The sequence below is a fragment of the Sapajus apella genome, unplaced genomic scaffold (assembly GCF_009761245.1).
Source record: "Sapajus apella isolate SASKATOON/1434 unplaced genomic scaffold, GSC_monkey_1.0 scaffold48, whole genome shotgun sequence".
Lineage (NCBI taxonomy): Eukaryota > Metazoa > Chordata > Mammalia > Primates > Cebidae > Sapajus > Sapajus apella.
The window spans coordinates 14,505,616-14,529,224 of record NW_022436988.1 but is presented as its reverse complement, the minus strand read 5'-3'; the positions used below and the strand labels follow the sequence as shown (position 1 = coordinate 14,529,224).

Here is a 23,609-nt window from a genome sequence, read left to right as displayed (position 1 = left end):
ATAGTCTGCATCACAGCGTCCGGTGTAGGGGATTTTCACCATGACCTCACCCTCCTGCTGCCACTCACTGATTCCAGCCTGGCCAAGTGTCCCTGAAGCCACATCACAGCCCAGGTGGAATGCACATGAGTGAGCCACTAACAGCCCCTGGTAGCAGGTCTCAGGTGAACATCAACTCCAGTTCCTTCCCCTGGGGGGTGGGGGGGGGCCTAGCATGGGTCTGAAAATGCCAGAAAGAGCTGGAAGTGTGGGCGGATGATGTCTGGTTACTGTTCTGGGATTCAGGGAGCAGAAGGTCAAGGGAGTCACCTTATGAAAACACACCAGGCCAGGGAGCGGTGGCTCTGTCTGGAATCCCTACACTGTGGGAGGTGAGGCTGGAGGATCGCTTGAGCTCAGGAGCTCAAGACCACCCTGGGCAACACAGGGAGGGACCCCTGTATCTAAAAATAAATACAAAAAATTAGCAGGGCATGATGGCACACGCTTGTAATCCCTGTGATCCCAGCTACTCGGGAGGCTGAACCTGGGAGGTGGAGTGAGCCAAGATCGCGCCACTGCACTCCAGCCACGGTGACAGAGAGACTTCACCTCAAAAAATAAAAAAGAAAATGAAATAAAGAAAATGCACCAAAGACCTGCCAGGCTTATGCCGGCTGTTCTGTTCGAATAACTTTTGAGTCCGTGGCCTCGAAAAGTCCGGTGGGCGGTGGCAGCGGGCAGCAGGCGCATACGGGAGAAAGGGCGGCTAAGTGGGAGCCCAAGGAGCCGCGTCCGGGACCTGGTCTCCAGCCTCAAGGCCCAAGGGAAGGAGCCCTTCTGCCCACAAGTGGGCGCAGACCACGAAAGGGAAACAGAAAGTTAGACTCCCCCGCCCGGCCCACGTGACCGCGGCTCCCCGGCCTTTTCAGCGCGCGCCCGGCCGCGGCCGCGAGTGCGGGCACCTGAGCGACACAGCGAGCGCGTGACTCGCCGCCCACGGCGGGAGGCGAGGGAGCGACCGCGGCGTGCGTGCGCGCCCCCGGCAAGCAGCGGGAGCGCGCACGCACCGGGGCCACCGCCCCTCCCGGGCCGGGTCCGCCCTCCTTCCCTCCCTCCCCCGCTCTCCTGGCCCGCCCTGCCCGGCCCGCCCTGCGAGTCAGTTCGCTGGTTCCCTCCCTCCCTGGGCGCGCTCGGGCCGCCGCAGCGCTCCCCGCCCTCGAGCCGCGGTGCCGGAGCCGCCCGCCGCCCGAGGAGGAGGTGGAGGGAGCCGGAGGGGCCCGCCGAGGCGGCGGCGGCGGCGGCGGCAAGATGGCGGACTTCCTGCCGTCGCGGTCCGTGCTGTCCGTGTGCTTCCCCGGCTGCCTGCTGACGAGCAGCGAGGCCGAGCAGCAACGCAAGTCCAAGGAGATCGACAAATGCCTGTCCCGGGAGAAGACCTACGTGAAGCGGCTGGTGAAGATCCTGCTGCTGGGCGCGGGCGAGAGCGGCAAGTCCACCTTCCTGAAGCAGATGCGGATCATCCACGGGCAGGACTTCGACCAGCGCGCGCGCGAGGAGTTCCGCCCCACCATCTACAGCAACGTGATCAAAGGTGCCGGGCCGGGAATGAGGGCCTCGGGCTTGGGGGTCGGGGGGCTGGGGCGGCGGCGGGCGCGGGGCCGGGCACCGCCCTCGTCCGCTCCGTCGCTGGCGGAGGACGGGGCCCGGCGGGCGTGCTGGCGGGAAGGGGGCGCGCCCCGGGCACCGGCCCTGCCTGCCCGGGGCGCCCCCGCCCCTCAGGCGAGAGGATGCTCGGGGGCGCCCTGTTCTCCCTCTTGTCTCCCCGGTGGGCGTCACGGCCATTCCCTCACCCCCCACCGCGCCCCTGGTCTCGCTCCCTGCGAGAGGGAAGTGAGGCGAACTGGGTGCTTCGGGGTATGGGAAACCTCTCCTGTCCTTCCCGCTGCGGATGAGGGAGGAAGACCCTAGAGCAGCCCCAGCCCCTGCACCCCCATTCCCGCCTCGGGCGATGTGGGCCGAACCTCGCTATCCCGACTGAGTGACCCGAGTCACACGGGGTCGCATGCGCTCCCAACTCCTTGCTTCCTTGACCGCCTCCAAGTTCTGGAACCGTCGCAGTAAGGGAACTTTTTGCCTTCTTGTCAAGGGCGTAGGGTGACAGCCTCCTTTTGGGCAAGAGTATGAAACTTGCGAGTGTCAGGTTGACTGTATTGGAATCAGGAGAGAGTAGACCCATACGGTTAGTCTAAAAAAATAGCATCTGTCCTTTTTCGCCCCAGTGTCACTGTCAGGTAGGATGTTTGCCTATAATCGCTGTGCAGCACGCTCCACTCTCCTTTTCGCTAAGTAGCTGGGGGCTGGCTGGCGGGAAGGGAGTGCTACTACTTCTGTTTAGATGAAATGTTGTAGGAAGACTAGCTTAAAAGTCATGTGGATCCTGTACAGATGGAGACAATGAATGAGTGTTGAGTTAGGTAGTTGGTGCAGCTCTTTATTGACAGTAGTTTTAATATTAAATTTTGTTTTTAAGTGGAAAAATAAACAAGTTGTTTATTTCTGGGCATTCAAAACAATCGAAATGATGGTTTTTATTTTGTCGTTTGAAAGATAACACTCATTTTTCTGTGTCATGTAAGTTCTATAGAAAAGGCATTTTGGCAAAATTCAGGTGCAGAGCCTGATATTTCACGTGCATCTGGATTTTATTTTATCTAAGGAGCAGTTTAGGAGCTTGCTACAGATTGCAGGTTTTTTTTTTAAGTGGGATTTTTGTTCAGGAAGTACATAAGGGACTTCTTCATGTCACTCCCACCCCGCCTCTCCCAGCGTTTGGGTAAAGGAAAACTGCCTGAAGAGGCAGGCATTGTGGAGTAATGACTAGAATCTCTAGGCCAGCGGCTCACTGACCACAGCCAGTTCTAGCCCTAGTGCCTCTGCAGTTAAACTATAAAGAACAATTGTATTTACCCTGCTATAATGTTTAGTACAAAACTAATTAAGGTCTCTTTCAAGGCTGCAGACTCTGCCTTAGTCCTTAATCGAAGGTACCTTTGTATCCTGATGCAGCTGAACTTAAGGAATTATGTTAATGAATAGCATCAACTTGTTAACTGATTATAAGCCAGGTAAACACCTCCTTCTTAATGTACACTGAGTTGTTAAGTGTGATCTACTTTGAGCATTGATTATGAGATGAAGTAAGTCATCAGGAATCTAGTGTTTTTGAGTTGACAAAGTTGACAATAAAACAGCTTTTTCAGGCTGGGCGTGGTGGTTCCCTCCTGCAGTCCCAGCACCGAGGCCAGAGTGGGAGGATGGCTTGAGCCCAGGAGTTCCAGACCAGCCTGGGCAACATAGCCAGACCTCATCCCTATTAAAAAACAAAAAACTAGCACTTTGGGAGGCCGAGGTGGGTGGATCACCTGAGGTCAGCAGTTCAAGACCAGCCTAGCCATCATGGTGAAACCCCATCTTAAAAAAAAAAAGAAAAGAAAAAAAGAAAAACAAAAAACTAAAAAACACCAGTTTTTCAGTTATTCAAGCAGATGACTTCCTAGTAGCCAAGTGACTGTTCAGATGGATCAAAGGTAATGAAAATAATAGATCAGTGATAGAAAAAGCAAGCTTGAACTAACCTCTGTGAGCTGGAGTTCGATTTTGTATTATTTTGCAGTTGATCTTCCTTTTAGGGAAATTGAAGGCTGTCCTGTGAGTTAAACTGATTTGAAGCTTGGGCTGGTAGAAGTTTTTAAATTTTGAATGTTCCTAGAAGGCTCAATGTTGGGTTAGGGTGCCGAAGGAGATAACAGAGCATGGAGCTATGATACTTGGTTCTTAGTGTTTCATAAGTGAACATCTTTTAAGTTCATAAAATCTTGGTTGTATCTATTTTCTTCCATGCTTGGACAGTGGTCTATGCAGCCTAAGTTCTTTTTCCTTCTTGAGTTTGGTTCTTTTTCGACTACCTTTACCCCAGAAGTTATTTTATAAATTGGAACATGTTAAAAGTCCTTGAGAAAGAGCAATTGTGCTAATAGTATTTGCTTTCCAAGGCTCTAATTTTAAGACAGTGAGCGACTTGTTATTTTTTTAAGCTCTGTGAAGTTTTTGATGTTGGTCTCCATTTTTGGAGAAGGTATGCCTGGATTGATTCAGAAGTATAAGGAAATAATACTGGAATAAAAACTTATGATAATATCTAATGACTTCTTCCCATACATTTTCTTCTTTTTAAACAAAGGTATGAGGGTGCTGGTAGATGCTCGAGAAAAGCTTCATATTCCCTGGGGAGATAACACAAACCAACTCCACGGAGACAAGATGATGTCATTTGATACCCGGGCCCCCATGGCAGCCCAAGGAATGGTGGAAACAAGGGTTTTCTTACAATATCTTCCTGCTATAAGAGCATTATGGGCAGACAGTGGCATACAGAATGCCTATGACCGGCGTCGAGAATTTCAACTGGTAAGAGATTTGCTCTTTTAAAATGTGTGGTTTTATTTTAACAACATTTAGTAATACAGGTTGCACATCCCTAATCTGAAAATTCAAAATGCTCCCAAATCGAAAAGTATATGAGATGGAAGAACAGTCTGAGAGGCTAAGGGAAAACCTAATGTGTCCTAGTCTATAATAACTACGTGTAAAAATGGAGTATACAGTTACCTTCGGCCTACTTGTCTTAAGGTATATATGAAACATAAATGAATTTCTGGTTTAGACTTGGGTCTCCCTGCCAACATACCTCGTTATGTGTGTGCAAATATTTCAAAAATCTAAAGAAATTCAAAATTCAAAACACTTCTGGTCCCAGGCATTCGGATAAGGAATACTCAACCTGTATCTGATTTTAGCACACTTTTTTCACTAACTTGCGTAATATAATGTATCTATTCAAAATTGTAGCCTCAGAAATTTGATTTTTTGGTTTTTGTTTTTGGGGAGATGAGATGGAGTCTCACTCTGTTGCCCAGGCTGGAGTGCAGTGGTGTGATCTCGGCTCGTTGCAGCCTCTGCCTCTTGGGTTCAAGTGAGGCAGTTTTTGCCATGTGGGCCAGGCTGGTTTCAAATTGCTGACCTCAGGTGATATGCCCACCTTGGCCTCCGAAGGTGCTGGCATTGTAGTTGTGAGCCACCGCACCTGGCTTGTAGCCTCAGAAATTTGGATTGCTATGTAGATGAGCTTTTTACTAAGCGAGATAAAAATAAGGTAAACTCCGTAGATTTGGATTGTATTTATTTACTATATTTAATTGGTCACTTTTCCTTTTTGAAAGTAAGGTCATAATGATTTCCCTAGGTACTTTCTTCTAATTTGGTTCTCTCTTTTTTTTTTTTTTTGCTTTTTTTTCTTTTCTGGTTCTCTTTTTGAAAATATTTTCCTCCCAGTTATGGTATCTGTATTCATCCTTCTAAAAAAACCAACCTTTTACTCTGGAGTAAGAGTTCAGTAACTGAACATGGTTGTTCAAATATGCTATTTAGACTTTAGAGACATTCATTTTGTGATACAGGTTAATTTAATATACAAAGATTAAAATTCTTAATGTATATTAAAAAAGCATAGTGATGTGCTTTTTGTATATTGGCATGTGTGTGTGTGTGTTTAAGGCAACTAGGCCCATTTTATTAAATGTTCCTCCTTAAAAAAAACAAAATAATCTTACTTTTTGTATCTTTGTTTCACATGGGAAGCACCCAGAATTTATTTTACATTTATTTTTTTTTCTCTTTTTCCTTTTTTTGAGATGGAGCCTCTCTCTGTCACCCAGGCTGGAGTGCATTGGCGCCATCTCAGCTCACTACAACCTCCTCCTGCTGGGTTCAAGCAGTTCTCCTGCCTCAGCCTCCTGAGTAGCTGGGACTACAAGCATGCGTGGCCACGCCCAGCTGGTTTTTGTAGTTTTAGTAGAGATGGAAGGTTTTGCCATGTTGGCCAGGCTGCTCTCAAACTCCTAACCCCAGCTGATCGGCCCTCCTCTCCCTCCCAAAGTGCTGGGATTACTGGCCTGAGCCACCCAGCTAGGAGTTTTCCCCCTTTTTTTCTTAAACAAGACTACTCATAAAATACTTAGTAGCTGGCCTGGCACAGTGGCTCACACCTGTAATCTCAGCACTTTGATAGACCGAGGCAGGCCAATCATGAGGGCAAGAGATTGAGACCATCCTGGCCAACATGGTGAAACCACATCTCTACTAAAAATACAAAAATTAGCTGGGCATGGTGGCACGCACCTGTAGTTCCAGCTACTCAGGAGGCTGAGGTAGAAGAATTGCTTGAACCCAAGAGGTAGAGGTTGCAGTGAGCCGAGATAGCGCCACTGTGCTCCAGCCTGGCTACAGAGCAAGACTCCCTCTCAAAAAACAAACAAACAAACGAAAAACCCCACTTTGTAGATGTTACACAGCATTGAAGACAGGTTTGGAAAAAAAAGTATCCAATCTAGGTTAAAAATGCTGAAATAACAATTGAAGCAGATTTTTAATCAAGTATTTTGTAATTTAACTGTGAATGCTGTGATTGTATTGGATTTCATTTGCCAAAGACCAGAAAGATTCCAGCAGTGATAGAAATCTAGACTATGTGCAGTTTGGAGGTAGTTCAGATCTGAAGTGTTTTACTCTAATATGATTAAAATGAAATGACAGTTAAGAGTTAAACTGCTTAGGAAGTATTTGATGATATCACCAGCATTAATCCACATTAATGGGTGTGGTTACAAAATGATGTACAACCAGCAGTCCTTGCTGTTATTATTTGTACTTAGAAGCAGTCTTGCCTTTTAAAAGTTCTAGGAACGTGTTCATGATAGCTTTTTATAAAACTGACACCTTAATCTTTACTATGTCTGAATTATGGCTTCTGTTACTCAACTAGCATTTGATTATTTACTGTCTTGTATAGTTCTCTTCTATCATGTTTGTATTTTGTCTTTTCAAGTAATATGTTTTTTTTCTGAAAGGCAGAGACTGTCTCATGTTATTGTTAAAATTGAGTAGCTGGCAGTATTACATGTTGAAAATTATGAATTTAACTTGACAGATGACCTCTATCCAATTGCCAGATTTCTGGTTAGTTTTTGTCCTTTGATCAGCGTTTGTTACTTTATTTTTGGTAGATTTGCATGCATGAGTTCTTCTGTATACCCCTTCCCATTGCCCATCACCATGCCCCCTGTTTTTTGTTGTTGTTTTTGAGATGGAGTTTCGCTCAAAAACTGGAAACTACCCAGGCTGGAGTGCAGTGGCGTGATCTTGGCTCACCAACAACCTCTGCCTCCTGGGTTCAAGCGATTCTCCTGCCTCAGCCTCCCAAGTTGCTTAGATTACAGGCATGTACTACCACTCCCAGCTAATTTTGTATTTTTAGTAGAGGCGGGGCTTCTCCATGTGGATCAGGCTGGTCTTGAACTCCCAACCTCAGGTGATCCGCCTGCCTCAGCCTCTCAAAATGCTGGGATAATGGGTGTCAGCCACCGTGCCTGGCCGCCTACCTCCTGTTTTTAAGTGCTGCTTATTCTCCTTTCTTTATTTTCTCAATAAACCACACACTTTCAACTCAGTTTTCTCAGGCTCTATTCATCCTTCCAGGTCAGAGAAGAAACATTTATCTGTAATAAACATTCATCTATAATAAGCATTCCGTGCATATGGATTAAATGAATAAACAAAGAACTGTATACCCGAAAGCTCTCTGTGGGGAAGTTGCATATTTGCCCTAAGTCCATTTAATTAAAGTTGGGTTTCATGGACAGCTTTTTAATTTGGAAATTCACATCTAACCATCTCACATCGGGACTGTCATGTCATCATCATTGAGAAAGCATGCCTAAGTCTATCTTTGTGATTAAGAACAGATAGGAACTCAGGATGAGGACCTGCTTGTTGCTCACTTGAGCCAGCTGATGCTTAAGAAGCAAAGAAGTCCTCAAAGGTGAGGAGAGATAAGTTCCAGAAATAACTTTTTTCCATGATGAAAACTAGAGACAAGAAAAGAGGAACAGAGCAAGATCTAATTTTAAACTTCTGGAGGACAGAGATTCTTTTTTCCCGAGTCTGTGCAAGAGACAAGGTCTCACTCTGTTGCCCAGGCTGGAGTGTACTGTTGTGACTGTAGCTCACTGTAGCCTCAACTCCTATGCTCAAGTGATTCTCCAGCCTCAGTCTCCCCAAGTAGCTAGGACTACATTTGTGTGCCACCACACCCAGCTAATTTTTTAAAAAAATTTTGTAGAAATGGGATCTCACTATGTTGCCACTTGCTGGTCTTAGCCTTCTGATCTCAAACAGTCCTCCTGCCTCTCAAACAATTCCCAAAGTGTTGGGATTACAGGCATGAACCACTGTACCTGGCTTCAGGATTCTTAATAGCACTTGGCACATATAGATGCTCCATTATTATGTTGACTGAATGACTCTTAAATTCTTGGATGTGCTGTGGTGCTTGGCATAGTGTCAGGCACTGAGAAAGCACTTGGCTTACTTAAAATTTTCCTCAGGCTCATCATCAGTTCCATCGACTTCATCTCCAAGCAGCAGCTCCCCAAGTTCTGATGTTTCTACCTCTGTAATGTCTCTTGCATTCATTCCCTCCTTTCCTCTGTGTTACTGTCTTGCTAACTCTTGGTTGGACTCAAAGGCAGTCCTGTTCAAACACAGCTTGGGTTTGCTCAGAAAGCTTTGGTGGCTCGCCAGTGCCTCCAATACAGAGTTCAACCTGGTCAAAGTGGGCAGATCGGGAGGTCAGGAGTTCGAGACCAGCCTGGCCAACATGGTGAAACCCCGTCTCTCCTAAAGATACAAAAAAATTAGACGTGGTGTTGTGTGCCTGTAATCCTAGCTACATGGGAGGTTGAGGCAGGAGAATCGCTTGGACTAAGGAGTCGGGGGTTGCAGTGAGCTGAGATCATGCCATTGCACTCCAGCCTGGGCGACAGGGTGAGACTCTGTCTCCAAAAAAAAAAAAAAAAAAGGAAAGGAAAGGAAAAAACATCGGAGGAAATAGAAGGGGTTAGCAGATAAAATATTTAAAATTAAAATTAGCCTTTTCGTTTCAACTAATGATTTGATTATTAAACTTATTAATGCAAATTAAAATAAACCATTTTTAAGGGTCTACATGACTTAACATTTTGCTTAAGATGAACAGTTGCCCTTTAATCAATTTTGAGGACAAGGGATAGGGTGTTGATAACACAGCTTAGGTTTTTAGCTGGCTACTCATTTGTTAGTAATAACTTTGGGTGTAAACATGAATGTTTTTCTTTCTAAGTTCCCAAAGGCAAACATTTCCTTTTTTGGTAAGTTCCATTATGGGTCAGCTAAATAGCTTACTGTGGAAAAGAAAAATCTAAGATTCACATTCCTTTCTAGTTATTAAAATTAGCACATTGAGGATAATATATTGTAAGAAGTGGCCTCTTTTAGTACTGAATTAAATATCTAAAATACTTTACTTTGGCTGTACATTCAATATAGCCTGCCACTGCACTTACCAGTTACCCTGTCTTTAGAAAACCTCATGTGACAATAGCTAGATATTTTGCTAACTCAGATGAATAAAAAGATGAGAGTCAGAGGTTGACTGGATGATACAATTGGAGATATGGATGAAAATGAACAAAATGGCTAGGAGTCATTTCTAACTAATTTTTTTTTTTATATTCACTTATTAAGAAGTATAAGCAACACTGGTTATGTAGGACAGGACAGTGTGTGTGACAGTGGGAGGAACATCCCACAGCTTCCTACTTTCTGTAAACAATTTAACATTGTCAGCATTAATACAGCTTCCTGTAATGGCCAGTCTGTCTTTGCAATTCCTGAAACCAAAACGGTTATTGCTAATTATGGTACCTTCAGTTGGACTTAATTCTTTTCTTTTTGTGCCTGATGTTACTCTTCTTGAAGCTGATAAGGAATTTATTCTTTAAAACAAAGATTCACACCCTCATTCTGTGTAACAAAGTAACCATTTAGCTCCACCATTGGCCTGTAAAAAGCTGAGGTCCCTAAGTAATACTAGAAACTTCAGTTTCCGCTAAACATTTTCTTGTTTGTACTGCAGCATGTACTTGAAATGTAATCCAATCAAGAGTAGAAATATAATGCAATCAAGAGTCATTTGAAGTTCCTGTAGTCCCCGCTACTGGGGAGACAGGAGGATTGCTTGAGTTCAAGAGTTCAAGTCCAACTTGAACTTTCAAAAAAAAAAAAAAATATATATATATATATCAGTCATTTATTTATTCATTAACATTAATTTGGATTTGCTTTAAGTAGTAAACAATTGCTACTTTCAGTTATAAAATATTTTGTTTCTATTGGATGATTGGTCCATTTTCTCTATAAGTATAATCAAGCAAGGACCTTGAGTGTCTGAAAACCTATTGAGTATCTTTTGATTCTAGGGTTAGGGTAAAATATTTCATTCCATATAAAATAAAGATTATATATAACATTAGCAGCAGAGTCTCACTCTGTTACATAGGCTGGAGTGCAGTGGTGTGATCATAGCTCAGTGTAACCTTAGAACTCCTGGGCTCAAGTGATCCTCCTGCCTCAGCCTCCTAAAGTACTGGGGTTGCTATAGTGAGCCACCTCACCCAGCCAGAGATAGTAGAGATTTTAAAGTTGAGTTTAGTTTCTTTTTGGTGAAATTGATCAGATGTCAGAGTGGTTACATTTTATCCAAATCTTGTAAACCCAGAAATTTATTTACTTTAAAAACAAAAAGGGTATTTTGATATACACTTACAGGTTTTTTTCTTTTTAATTACTTTCTTTTTTAAAATTTCTGTCAGTTCTTTTAAGTTTACGCTTACGGTTTTCATACAACTTTGTGAGGTTTGGCATGTACCCATAGGTGGTATCACTTGATGTATTCTATTATGTTGAAATTTTCATGTTTGTATTTTTTTTGGGTGAAAACTTGACTGGCTGTGGGATGTCTCTCTGGTGCTGAAGCGGAATTGGAAAATACCATGCTGCTTTTTTTTTTTTTTTTTTTTTTTTTTTTTGAGGCAGAGCTTTGCTCTTGTTGCCCAGGCTGGAGTGCAATGGTAGAATCTGGGCTCACAAGCGATTCTCCTGCCTCAGCCTCCCGAGTAGCTGGGATTACAGGCATGCGCTGCCATATCCGGCTAATTTTTTAATTTTTAATAGAGACAGGCTTTCTTCATATTGGTCAGGCTGGTCTCAAACTCTTGACCTCGGGTGATCTGCCTGCCTCGGCCTCCCAAAGTGCTGAAATTACAGGCTTGAGCCACAGTGCTCAGCAGTGTGCTGCCTTCTATATTACCTTTTATTGCTAAACAAAGCTCGTGGTATAATAATTTATGATTTTCTGAAAATGTTTATTAAACAACTAAGAGATGGAACAAGCAAATAGGTTTTGTTACAAAGCACAGACTTTCATTTCAGAACTGTTTACTTAGAGTTTTCCTCGGGCCTAACCCAGGAAAAAGGTTTGTGAGCTTACATTTTTCAAAAAAAAGCATAATGGCCAAAGCACTCCCTGGATTGAATGTTCCCTGCTCATCTTTCACAGATACGCAGCAGCTAACCAAGTTGGGGTATCCAGTCCTATTAGCCCAAAACAGGTGCCAGTTTCTTTCTTCAGAAAATTCAGGCTGTGAGGACTGCTTGAGGCCAAGAGTTCCAGAACAGCCTGGCCAACATAGCAAGACCCTGTCTCTACAAAAAAAATTTTGAAAATTAGCCAGATACAGTGGCACATGCTTGCAGTCTCAGCTGCTTGGGAGGCTGAGAGAAGGAGGTTACTTGAGCCCAGGAGTTCAAGGTTGCAGTGAGCTATGATTGCACCACCGCATTCCAGCCTGGTCGCCAGCAGAGTGAGATCCTGTCTCAAAAATAAATTTAAAATTAATTCGTAGAACTGATGATTATAATAATTGTTTTTAATACCTTGTGTTTTATAACAACATTTGCTTTGCACTTTTCAAAGCCCTGTCACATACATGATCATAGAATCCTATGTTTAAAAAGGAGAAACAGTCCTGAAGTGCTTTGTCCCCCAAAAAAAGAGCAAAACAAGATACACTTATCCCCGTTTCACAGATTAAAAAATGGAGACTCAGAAAGGTTCCTTGAGATGCTTCAATTCACAGACTTAGTAGATAACAATAGAATAGAAGAATAGCCACCACAACCTCAAATCTGCTGACTCCTAGTCCACAGCTCTGGTCACCAAACCATTTTACAAGCACTTAAACATGGCATCTGTGGAGCATTCTTCTTCTCTTTCATTCCCAACAACTTGTGACCACCATCTATACACAGAAATAATTAACACTCCCCTATTAAGCTCTAGCACGTTATTTTAAGTGCATGTAAGGTTTTGTTAAGAATGATGTTTCTAACCATTTTATCATAATCACTATTCAACTTGGTAAAGGTTCACTTTTAATCTTTGCCTCCTTGTAAACTAACTGTAATAGTGATTGTCAACTGCTGTTTCATCAGTGGACACAGGTTTGTTTTTTTTTTTTTATTTTCCTTTTTGGTGACAGAGTCTTGCTCTGTTGCCCAGGCTGGAGTGCAGTGTCTCAATCTTGGCTCACTGCATCTTCTGCTTCCCGTGTTCAAGCCCTGACCCAGCCTCTAAAGTAGCTGGGACTACAGGCGTGCACCACCATGCCCAGCTAAGTTTTGTGTTTTTAGTAGAGATGGGATTTCACCATGTTGGCCAGGCTGGTCTTGAACTTCTGACCTCGGGTAATCTGCATGTCTCAGCCTCCCAAAGTGCTGAGATTACAGGCGTGAGTCACCATGCCTGGCTGAACACAGTTTTTAATGTATTCTGAAAAACGGAAGCCTAATGGCAACCAGTTAGCTGAAAGAGATTGCAAACATTTTTCTAGGAAAGTGTCATTTGGAAATTAGTGCCTATCTTGTATGTAATTGGTCAGATTTGCTTTTGTTTTAGAGAAGGGGACACCAGAACGCTTTTTTTTTTTTTTTTTTTTTGAGATGGAGTCACTCTGTTGCCAGGCTGGAGTGCAGTGGCATGATCTTGGCTTACTGCAGCCTCCACCTCCACCTCAAGCACTTCTCTTGCCTCAGCCTCCCGAGTAGCTGAGGTTACAGGTATGGGCCACCATGCCTGGCTTATTTTTGCATTTTTAGTAGAGATAGGGTTTCACCGTGTTGGCCAGGCTGCTCTCAAACTCATGACCTCAAGTGATCTGCCTGCCGCAGCCTCCCACAGTGTCAGGATTACAGGCGTGAGCCACCACACATGGCCTAGTATTTGAAATGCTTCTCATGTAATCATGTCACAGTTTTCATACTGCCTTCATAGGTAATGCTCATCACCCAAGATTGCAGTTTGTCACAGTCTGTCTGTCTTTCTTTCCTTCCTTCCTTCTTCCTTTCCTCCTTCCTTCTTTCCTTCCTTCCTTCCTTTCTTTCTTTTTCTTCTTTCTTTCTTTCTCTGTCTCTTTCTTTCTTTCTTTCTTTCTTTCTTTCTTTCTTTCTTTCTTTCTTTCTTTCTTTCTTTCTTTCAGAGATGGAGATTTTACTCTCCAAAGAACTTGTTATAGCTACATTAGCAGAGCAGTATTAGAATGAGCTGATATGGATCAAGAAAATAGTTTTGTTTTGAGAGCTGAGCTTAAGTGCACTTGGCCAGATACCAATCTGTTGCAGTGATGGTAGCTATTTATCTTAATCTTCCAAATTTAATCACTCTTCTTTTGGCAAAATGAATTGAAAGTGTTTTTTATTTTTTTGCTTTTTAGGAGACAGGGTCTTGCTGTGTTGCCTCAGCCGGAGTGCAGTGGTACAGTCACGGCTTACTGTAGGCGTGACCTTCCCAGCTCAAGCAATCTTCCCACCTCAGTCTCCTGAGTAGTTGAGATTAACAGCACACACGACTACACTGCCTAGTTTTTTAAAAATTATTTTCAGAAATGACGTCTCACTATGTTGCCCAGGCTGGCCTTGAACTCCTGGCCTCAAATGATCCTCCCATCTTAACATCCTGAAGTGCTGGGATTTCAGCCATGAGCCATTGTTCCCAGCCTCGAAAAGATTTTTAAATCCGTGCAGTGGGTAAACTTTTTCATCCCCGTCTACTCTGCAATAGATGCAGAATACTTTAGTAGAATTCTTTGTTAATTTTTGTTTTTTTTCTCTCTCCTTTTTCTTTTCTTTCTTTCTTTCTTTTTTATTTTTTGAGATGGAGGTTGTGGTAAACCTAGATTGCGCCACTGCACTCCAGCCTGTTGCCCAGGCTGGAGTTACCTGTTACCGCATCCTCCATCTTCTGGGTTCAAGCGATCTCCTGCTTCAGGAGAAGCAGTAGCTGGGATTACAGACATGAGCCACCACGTAGCTGGGAGTAGCTGGGATTACAGGCATGTGCCACCATGCCCGGCTAATTTTGTGTTTTTAGTAGAGACAGGATTTTTCCATTTTGGCTGGCCTCGAACTCCTGACCTCAGGTGATGCACCTGCCTTGGCCCCCCAAGTGTTGGGATTACAAGCGTGAGCCACTGTTCCTGGCCAGTTCTTCATTTTTTCACAGTACCTTTTTAAACATGTGAAAACATTTTTCAAACGATGGGTCTGTATTTTTGTGGCTAGTCCTTGTGTGCCTTTGTGAAAACATACAACTCTAAAGAATCAAATGTCATTTAAAAATAAGAGTGTTATATAGATGTGTGGTGAAACTAACGAGTATTGATCCTTCTCATTATCACAATGAGAGTTGTAGCCAGAATTATTTAACTGTTTGGAGAATGTGTTGCTGAAATGCTTCAGATGTATCGGAGTGAGCCAAGTCATGTATCTTCCTGCTGGAGGCAGGGGGAGATCACCTTTGGTTCAGGTACAGAGTGCTCACCACTCCCACTGACTGTGCTGCTTTCTTCTCCTCTTACTTCACCTTTGTCTCTGAGGCACTCCCCATACCCCTTCCACACACACACAGACATACTGTTTGCCTTTTTGTCGTTTTTCCGGCCTGTGACTTGGCAGAGGCGTTGAGAGTACTTAGGTTAAAGAGAGCGTTTGAGCTTCATTTCCAAGTTAAAAAATTTTCATATGTTCACAAAATACAGAACTTTTTTTTAAGATTCCATGTTTTTTGTGAGATCTTAGAACTTCTGTTTTGTATAAAAACCAATTAAAAAGTTAGAGAATATCTATTTTTCTCATTCAGCAAAATTAGCAAGTTTCAAATTTGCTCCCCTCAAATAAAAGTGTTGATTTTAGCATTTAAAAACAAAACTCTTCTATACCACCCCCTCTCCCCAGAAAACGTAGAACAATGTCTTTGGGTTCTTTGAGCCAAGGCTGCTATATTTAGCTTATAAATGGGACATTTCTTTTCTCTTTTAACTATTCTGAAAAGGTTAAAGAAAAAGAGCTGGAATATGAATAATTGGGGTGAGAGACTTTCATTTTAATTTTCAACATCTTGGTTACTGTTTGCCTAGTCTCTGGGTAACTTTTTAAAAAATTATTTTTCTGCTAAATAGGATGAATTGACTCAGAAGTTATATAGAAAATCTGTTATGCCATCATGTGATTTTTACTTAAGCTTCATGATGTGAAATGTGGTTGTATTTATTCATCGATATTAAATAAAAGAAACATTTATGGAAGTTACTAGCAGTGAGCAGCTTTCATATCAAATATGAAAGAATTTCCGTGTTGCTAGAGAGTTGCTCACAAGTTATTGCCTGGCCAACTCTGCTCTAGCAAGCCTAACACATGAGAAAATGTACCGGAGTAAACTTTAGATAGATAAAATTTTTATTCAACTATAAGATGACTCTAAATTTTTAATGGGTTTTTAAAAACCTAAATAATTGACTGGGCTCGGCGGCTCATGCCTGTAATCCCAGCACTTTGGGAGGCCAAGTCGAGCAGATCACAAGGTCAGGAGATTGAGACCATCCTGGCCAACATGGTAAGACCTGGTCTCTACTAAAAATACCAAAATTAGCTGGGCATGGTGGCATGTGTCTGTAATCTCAGCTACTTGGGAGGCAGGAGAATTGCTTGAACCAGGGAGTTGGAGGTTGCAGTGAGCTGAGATGGTGCCACTGCACCCCAGCCTGGCAACAGAGTGAGACTCTGCCTCAAAAAAAAAAAACAAAAACAAAACCCTAAATAATTGACCACGGTATGTTCACAAAGCTGCAAATACTGTTTATCCTAATTGAAAAATTTAAAAAGAAAATGTGATTTATCCAGTTCAGTTAAAAATACTGTAATTCAAATGATTTTCTATTTTTAACTATTATCAGCTTGCCACATTTACTGTTAAACTATTTGTTATAGCTTCAAACATGGCAGGGACTTTGTTACCATAAAGATTATATATATTTCAACTCTTGACTAGAACAAGGAGAATTATACTTGCTTCAGTTTTTTCTTGACTTTTTCAATTATGGTATGTTATGACTAAATGTTGCAACCAATTTTAAAATTGGTGTTACAGTTTAATAGTTTAGTAAGAGAACCAAGGTTCCCCTTGTACAGTATTTTGGTCTTACTGTATCTTTCTTTTGAAAAAGAGTATTTTATTAAAAAGCTTCCTTCCATAGAAATACTTTTTTTGATAAGAATATGTTCATGTGATATTTTTGTATGTAATTGTATTTTATTCTGTATGGAAAGTAAATAGCGAATGTAAAAAGTGATGAGGACAAGAAAGCCCTAGATAGTGGATTACAGGAAATAGGAAATGTGTTATTCTGAAACTGGTCTGGTAACTGTTCACTTTTCAGCAGCCATGCAGTCACGTGTTACTGAACGCCTGTTAATGAGTCAGTTGCCTTTTATTAGGCTGGGTGTTTGCTAGTGAACCAAACGAAATAATCTGTGTTAATCTTAGATGCTAGTCAGAGTAACCTACATGAAATACAGAAACAAATATGTTATACTTGTGGTAAATGCTCTGAAGGAAAAGAAACAATGAGAGACCAAGAGGATGGTCTGAGGAGGCGACATTTAGGTAAAGACCCCATGGATGAGAAAGTCCTCTGGGCAAGGAGGGGGAAGAATGCTCAAAGCAGAGTGAGCACCATGTACAAAGTTGGAAAAAATTTGCTACTGGTCAGAAAACATGATTCAGGCCAAGAGGGAGGAGCGAGTGAGGGAGAACTGAGGTAGAGGAGGTAGGCAGCAGCCTGTGACTGCCAGGCCTTGTAGTCCATGTTGAGGAGTTTGCTGTTCCTCTGACTGTTTTTGGGAAGCCACCAAAGGATTTAAAGTAAGATCACTCAGGCTGCTGTGTGGAAATTAGAGGGGAGTGAGGGAGAGCCTTTGCACTGGGTACTGTTCTTGGTCCTAACCAGTTCCAGAGTTAAGAGACACTTGCAGAGCAAGCAGCTTGTTGTCAGGTGGTGGCCATAGAGATAAGAGAAGAAAATGGATTCAGGATATACTTTGTAGGGAAAATCACTGGGATGTGATAGACTGGATGTGGGGCAGGGGAGAAAGGTATATATTAAGAGTGACTCAAGTTTCTAGCTTTATCAATTAGGTGGATGTTGGTGCTATTTACTCAAATGGCAGATTGTGGGAGAATGATATTTGAGGGGGAAGATTAAAAGTTAGTTTGAGCATTCAGACAGTTCGTGATTTACAGTGGTTTGACTTTCGATTTTTTTTACTTTACAGTGGTACAAATGAGACACACGTTTAGTAGGAACTATACTTCAGGTACCCATACAACCATTATGTTTTTCACTTTCAGTATAGTATTCAGTAACCTTTGAGATAGTCAACACTTAATTATAAAATAAGCTTTATGCTAGGTGATTTTGCCCAACTATCGACTGATGTAAGTGTTCTGAGCATGTTTAAGGGAGGCTAGGCTAAGCTGTGATGCTTGGTGGGTTAGATGTATTAAATGTGTTTTTGGGCCAGGCATGATGTCTCATGCTTGTAATCCCAACACTTTGGGAGGCTGAGGTGGGTGGATTGCTTGAACTCAGGAGTTCGAGACCAGCCTCACCAACATGGTAAGACCTCCCCACCCCCTGCCCCGTCTCTACTAAAAATACAAAAAAATAGTTGGGCATGGGGTGGTGTATGCCTGTGGTTCCAGCTATGCAGAGCTGAGGTGGAAGGATCCCTTGAGCCCAGGGGTTTGAGGCTGCAGTGAGCTGTGATTATGCCACTGCACTGAAGTGTTGGTGACAAAGCAAGACCCTGTTTCTAAAAATAAATGTTTTTTCTTGTTGCTGCTTTTGAGATGGAGTCTCGCTCTGTCACCCAGGCTGGAGTGCAGTGGTGCAATCTTGGCTAACTGCAACCTCTGCCTTCCAGGTTCAAGCGATTCTGCTGCCTCAGCCTGTCGAGTAACTAAGATTACAGGCACACACCACTGTGCCTGGATAATTTTTGTATTTTCAGTAGAGACAAGATTTCACTATGTTGGCAAGACTGGTCTTGAACCCCTGACCTCATGATGCACCCCGCCTCGGCCTCCCAGAGTGCTGGGATTACAGGTGTGAGCCACCGCGCCCAACCATGAATGTGTTTTTGACTTAGGTTATTTTCATCTTAACCGATGGGTTTGTTGGGACATAACCTCATCAGAAGTCAACAAGCTTAAGTACTTAAGATTTAGATCTCTGTGAGACGTACGGGTGGAGATACCAAATAGACAGCTTGATACATGAGTCTTGAATTCAGAACAGTTTGGGGCTAGAGATAGAAATTCAGAAGATGTTTGTATCTAGGTGATATTTAAAGTCTGTGAAATGATTACTGAGTGTAATTTCTCTGATATGATTATTCAGGGAAAGGGTATAGAAAGAAGAGATGAGGGCTCACAGTAAGGCTTTTTTCCCCCCCATTTTTGTAGAGGCAGGGTCTGGCCATGTTGCCCAGGCTGGCTTCGAACTCCTGGGCTTAAGCAACCTGCCTTTCTTGGCCTTCCAAAGTGTTGGGATTACAGGCTTTAGCCACTGTGCCCAGTCTCACAGTAGAGTCTTGAGAAACCGCCACATCTTTTGAGAATGTTCAGAGGAGGAGATCCTAGCAGAAATGGCCAGAAAAGTAGGAGAAATTTAGGAACATGTCATGTCATGGAAGCCAGGAAAGTGTTTCAAGAAGAAAAAAGTGGTCAGTGGTATCCTGTGCCAGTGAGAGGTCTAGAAAGAATGGCATGTGCATTGGTTTTGGCACTGGAAAGTTGCATATGCTGACTATGGCAGCAGGTGCTCTGGTGAGGGAGAGGCCAGCCTAGAAGGGCTTACGAGGAGAGGAGCAGGTAAGTCAACAGTATTGGTAAATGAAATGATCAATGCTATCATATACTGCACTTACAGCTGTTCTGCTAAGAGTATACAGAATCACTCTTTGTTAATCTAGAAAAGACCTAAGAGAGCATGTAGTCCAGTTCACTTCATTTTGTAAGTAATACGTAGGGCCACAGAGGTCAAGGACACATAGAGGTTAAGGTCACAGCTAGTTTTTTTATATATATATGTATATATATATGTATATGTATATATATGTATATATATATGTATATGTATTTATTTATTTATTTAGGACAGTGTCTCATTCTTTTGCCCAGGCTGGAGTGCAGTGGCACGACGTAAGCTCACTGCAATCTCTCTCTCCCAGATTCAAGTGCTTCTCATGCCTCAGCTTCCCGAGTAGCTGGGACTACAGGCATGCACCACAATATCCCCAGCTAATTTTTGTAGTTCTAATAGAGACAGGGTTTTGCCATGTTGGCCAGGCTGATATCGAACCTGGCCTCAAGCAATCCACCCCTACTTGGTCTCCTAAAGAACTAGGATTGCAGGCATGAGCCACCACCCCTGGCCCAGCTATTTTTAGTTTTAGTGATAGAGCCAAGATTCAGACTCTGGGTTGTAGGATTCCATAGCCCAAGTCTGACACTCCACTGCCTTGCTTTATTGCTTTCCTTAGTAACAAAATTAGCCAAATAGTAACTTGGAAACAGGAGCTGATGTGCCAGTATACATCTTGCGCTGATTTTCACATTCATCAGCATTTGAAAATATTTACCAGTTGGCCTGCTTTGCCACCCGACTGGTTGTTTGGAGGATGAGGATGGGAAAGTAGTTAGTGCTCCTGATAGGCTGTGTGGAAATTTTCTGCTGGAGAGAGAGTTTGGGATAATGATTGAGCTCTAAACTGGGAATAAAGTCATCTGGGTTTTCCTTTCACCTGTTTTATGATCATAGGTACAGAATTACGTTACTCATTAGTGTTGATTATTGTGTAATGTTTGAGTTATAGGGTATTTTATAGCACATCGTCACAGAGCAGAATTTTCCATCTAGAGTACATTCACGAGGACTTCAGGGTATTATGAAGTGCTCTTATGGGCCTCTCTGTTTAGATAGTAGGGGAATTGAAACTGTATTTGGGAAGTATGTCCTATGTTGGAGAACAGCATATTCTTTTTTCCTTTTTAACAGTTAAAGTCATTTCTTTTTCGAATCCAAAAAAAGATTTACAACCTAAGGGTTCTATTTCTGACAAAGCTAAATATTTCTTGATATGCTGATGGGATTATATATGATTGGCCCATTTCAAGAGGTATTTTAACCTTGAGGGATTTTTCAAGGCTCAGAACTCCTAAGCTTTCTGTCGTTACCATTATGTGAAAACTGAAGAGTAGGAAAGTGCTTTGTCTGTCTGTTTTGAGGGAATGACTTACAGGCTCCAGAACCCAAATTAGCAATTTTTTTTTAAGTTTAAAATTTTAAAATATACATGGTTCATTGTAAAATATCATCTAGTTAGCTACCATCCTACCACCTCAGGACATCTCTGCTGACATTTGGGTGTATTTTCTTCCAGTATTTGAATAAAATACTGGATGTTGAGATAAACTTTTTGTACTTTCTGTACAACTTTATATCTTGTTCATGTAATGTTGCAATATTAGCATTTTCCGGAGGAGGTGATTTTCTCAGAGGAACAGCAAGGCATTTTTTAGAAATAGATGTGGATTTTTTATTCAAATGGAAAATTCTTCCCTGCACATATGTATTTTTTTTAGCCAACAGAAGATAATGGTGCTAAATGGTAACATAGAATAAGGTAAATATTACCATGTTGCTACCTGATTGACCAGCAATATATATTATATATGATGTCAGAGCTGACCCATTTCTGCAGTATTAAACTTCTTTCTCACATTTAAAATTTGTGCATAATTTTTTTTTTTAAAGATGGAGTCTCGCTCTGTGGCCCAGGCTGGAGTGCAGTGGCACAATCTTGGCTCACTGCAACTTCTGCCTCCTAGGTTCAAGCGATTCTCCTGCCTCGGACTTCCGAGTAGCTGGGATTACAGGCATATACCACCACACCCAGCTAATTTTTGTATTTTTAGTAGAGACAAGGTTTCACCTTGTTGTCCAGGCTGGTCTCTAATTCCTGACCTCAAGTGATTCGACTGCCTTAACCTCCCAGAGTGCTAGGATTACAGGTGTGAGCCACCACGCCTGCCTTGATTTTTATATTTTTAGTAGAGATGGGGTTTCACCATATTGTTCAGGCTGGTCTCAAACTCCTGACCTCAAGTGATCTGCCCACTTCGACCTCCCAAAATGCTGGGATTACAGGCATGAGCCACAGTGCCTGGCCTTAATTTTTACTTTCTTAAGATAATAATGAATCGAGTATCTTGTAAATATGTATAAGATACATGTGTATTTATAAATACTAAAGATATGGCTAAAACTTCTGTTTCTCCAAGGTGAAGCATTTTAATAAGGTCCTTTTTTTTGTGACTTCTGTAGTAGAATTACTTTTTTTTTTTTTCTTTTTTTGGGCATGTTCAGGGTGGTGTCGCCGTAGAGGTAGTAGAATTACTAAACTGCATTGTACATTTTGTGTTAACATGTAAATTGCAATTTGATAGGACTGTGGAAATATGCTTAGAACACTTGGATTATTAAGATTACTAGCTTAAGTTATTTTGGTGGTAAAGCCAACAGAAAAGCTTGATATAAAGAGGAATTTATTAATTTGTGCATCAAGAAAAAGGTAATTTCTAGAATAAAGTAATAAGTTATTTCCAAATATCTCTTATTTCATGTGCACTAGTTTGTTTTTATAGCTTACATGGTAGAAAAAATTTGAAATAAATTATCTAAATGAGATAAAGGTAGTATTCTACTTATGCTATTATAGATTGTCTTACATTGGCCTAGAAAGATACTTAATTTTAAAAGGAAGTTTTCAAATATTGAGATGGTTCAAATATTGAGATGTAACTGACTAATTTGGCTCTTTTGGACATTTCAACTGATGCACATGGAAAATGCTGAAATTTGGAAATTTCTTGGTGGCAAGAAATTTGGAACTGTATATTCACTTGGAGTCTACTTAATTTTATGTATCTACACAGCAAAGGAAAATGGCTTGTTGGCTACAAGTTTTCTTCCTCATGAACCAAACATTTTGTTCCTCATGAACTAAACAAAAAGGCATGACTGGTAGTACTTTAAGTATGCTTTATTTTATTTTATTTTTTTTTAAGTCAGGGTCTCATTTTGTCACCCAGGCTGGAGTGCAGCGGTATAATGATAGCTCACAGTGGCCTTGCACTCCTGGGCTCAAGCAGTCCTTCTGTGCAGCCTCCTAGTAGCTGGACTACAGGTCTATCACACACCTACACTCAGCTTATTTCTTCTTTTTTTTAGAGATGACGTCTCACTGTGTTGCCCAGGCTGGTCTCAAACTCCTGGGCTCAAGTGATCCTCCCACCTCAGTCTCCTAAAGTATTGGGATTACAGGTGTCAGCCACTGTGCCCAGCCTAACTATGTTCTAATGATAATAATGACAATATTACCCTTGTTGAAAACATAATGCTATGCATCACATCAAATACTGTGGTATTTTTGTGTGTGGGTTTTTTTTGAGGCGGGGTCTTGCTGTGTTGCCCAGGCTGGAGTACAGTGGTGCGATCTTGGCTCTGCCTCCTGGGTTCAAGCGATTCTCAGTCTCCTGAGTAGCTGGAATTATAGGCATGTACCACCATGCCCAACTCTTAGGTCTCTTTTAAGAGCAAGTTAATAAATTTGCTGTTGAATAGATTTCCCCAAGCATATGCTTAATGAGTCCTGCCTAATGAATATTTAGCAAACATTTTGACCTAGATTTGTTTTGGGATTATAACACTGATGGAAATTAAAGCCATATTATAGATATATAAAAACCTTGCGCTATTAAAAGTAATTCACAGTTTTCTCTCATATCACTTGTTTTCCTCTTTGAAATGTTCCAAACTTGCAAAACGAAGGACTTATATATGCGTAGGAAGTGTGTAAACCATTTTAAACCATTGAGCTTAGCTATTTTAGAACACAGACATTTACAGTCATGTGCCAAGAAGATGTTTTGGTCAATGACTGACTGCATGTATGATGGGGTCCCATGAGATTATAAGGGAACTGCTCTGTACAGGTGTAGCATTTAAAAAATCTTTTGTACTGTATCTTTACTGCACCTTTTCTATGTTTAGTTACATGAATACTTACCATTGTGTTACAGTCGCCTACCCTATTCAGTACAGTAACATGTTGTACAGGTTTGTAGCCTGGAAGCAAGAGGCCATATCATATAGCCTACGTATGTAGTAGGCTGTGTA

General features: G+C 42.0%; 1 protein-coding gene across 3 annotated transcripts in view; it reads left to right on the top strand.

Annotated features, from left to right (window-relative positions):
* Nucleotides 1–1,002: 1,002 nt before the first annotated feature.
* GNA13 (G protein subunit alpha 13) overlaps nucleotides 1,003–23,609 on the top strand; it is a 48,396-nt gene continuing 25,789 nt past the window's right edge. The window contains exons 1-2 of one of the 3 annotated variants that reach the window (XM_032241925.1): nucleotides 1,003–1,573; nucleotides 4,223–4,449. In XM_032241925.1, the coding sequence (XP_032097816.1) occupies nucleotides 1,291–1,573; nucleotides 4,223–4,449 (510 nt within the window). In that variant the 5' untranslated portion in view covers nucleotides 1,003–1,290. The other 2 variants (XM_032241926.1, XM_032241927.1) reach the window with 2 other exon arrangements.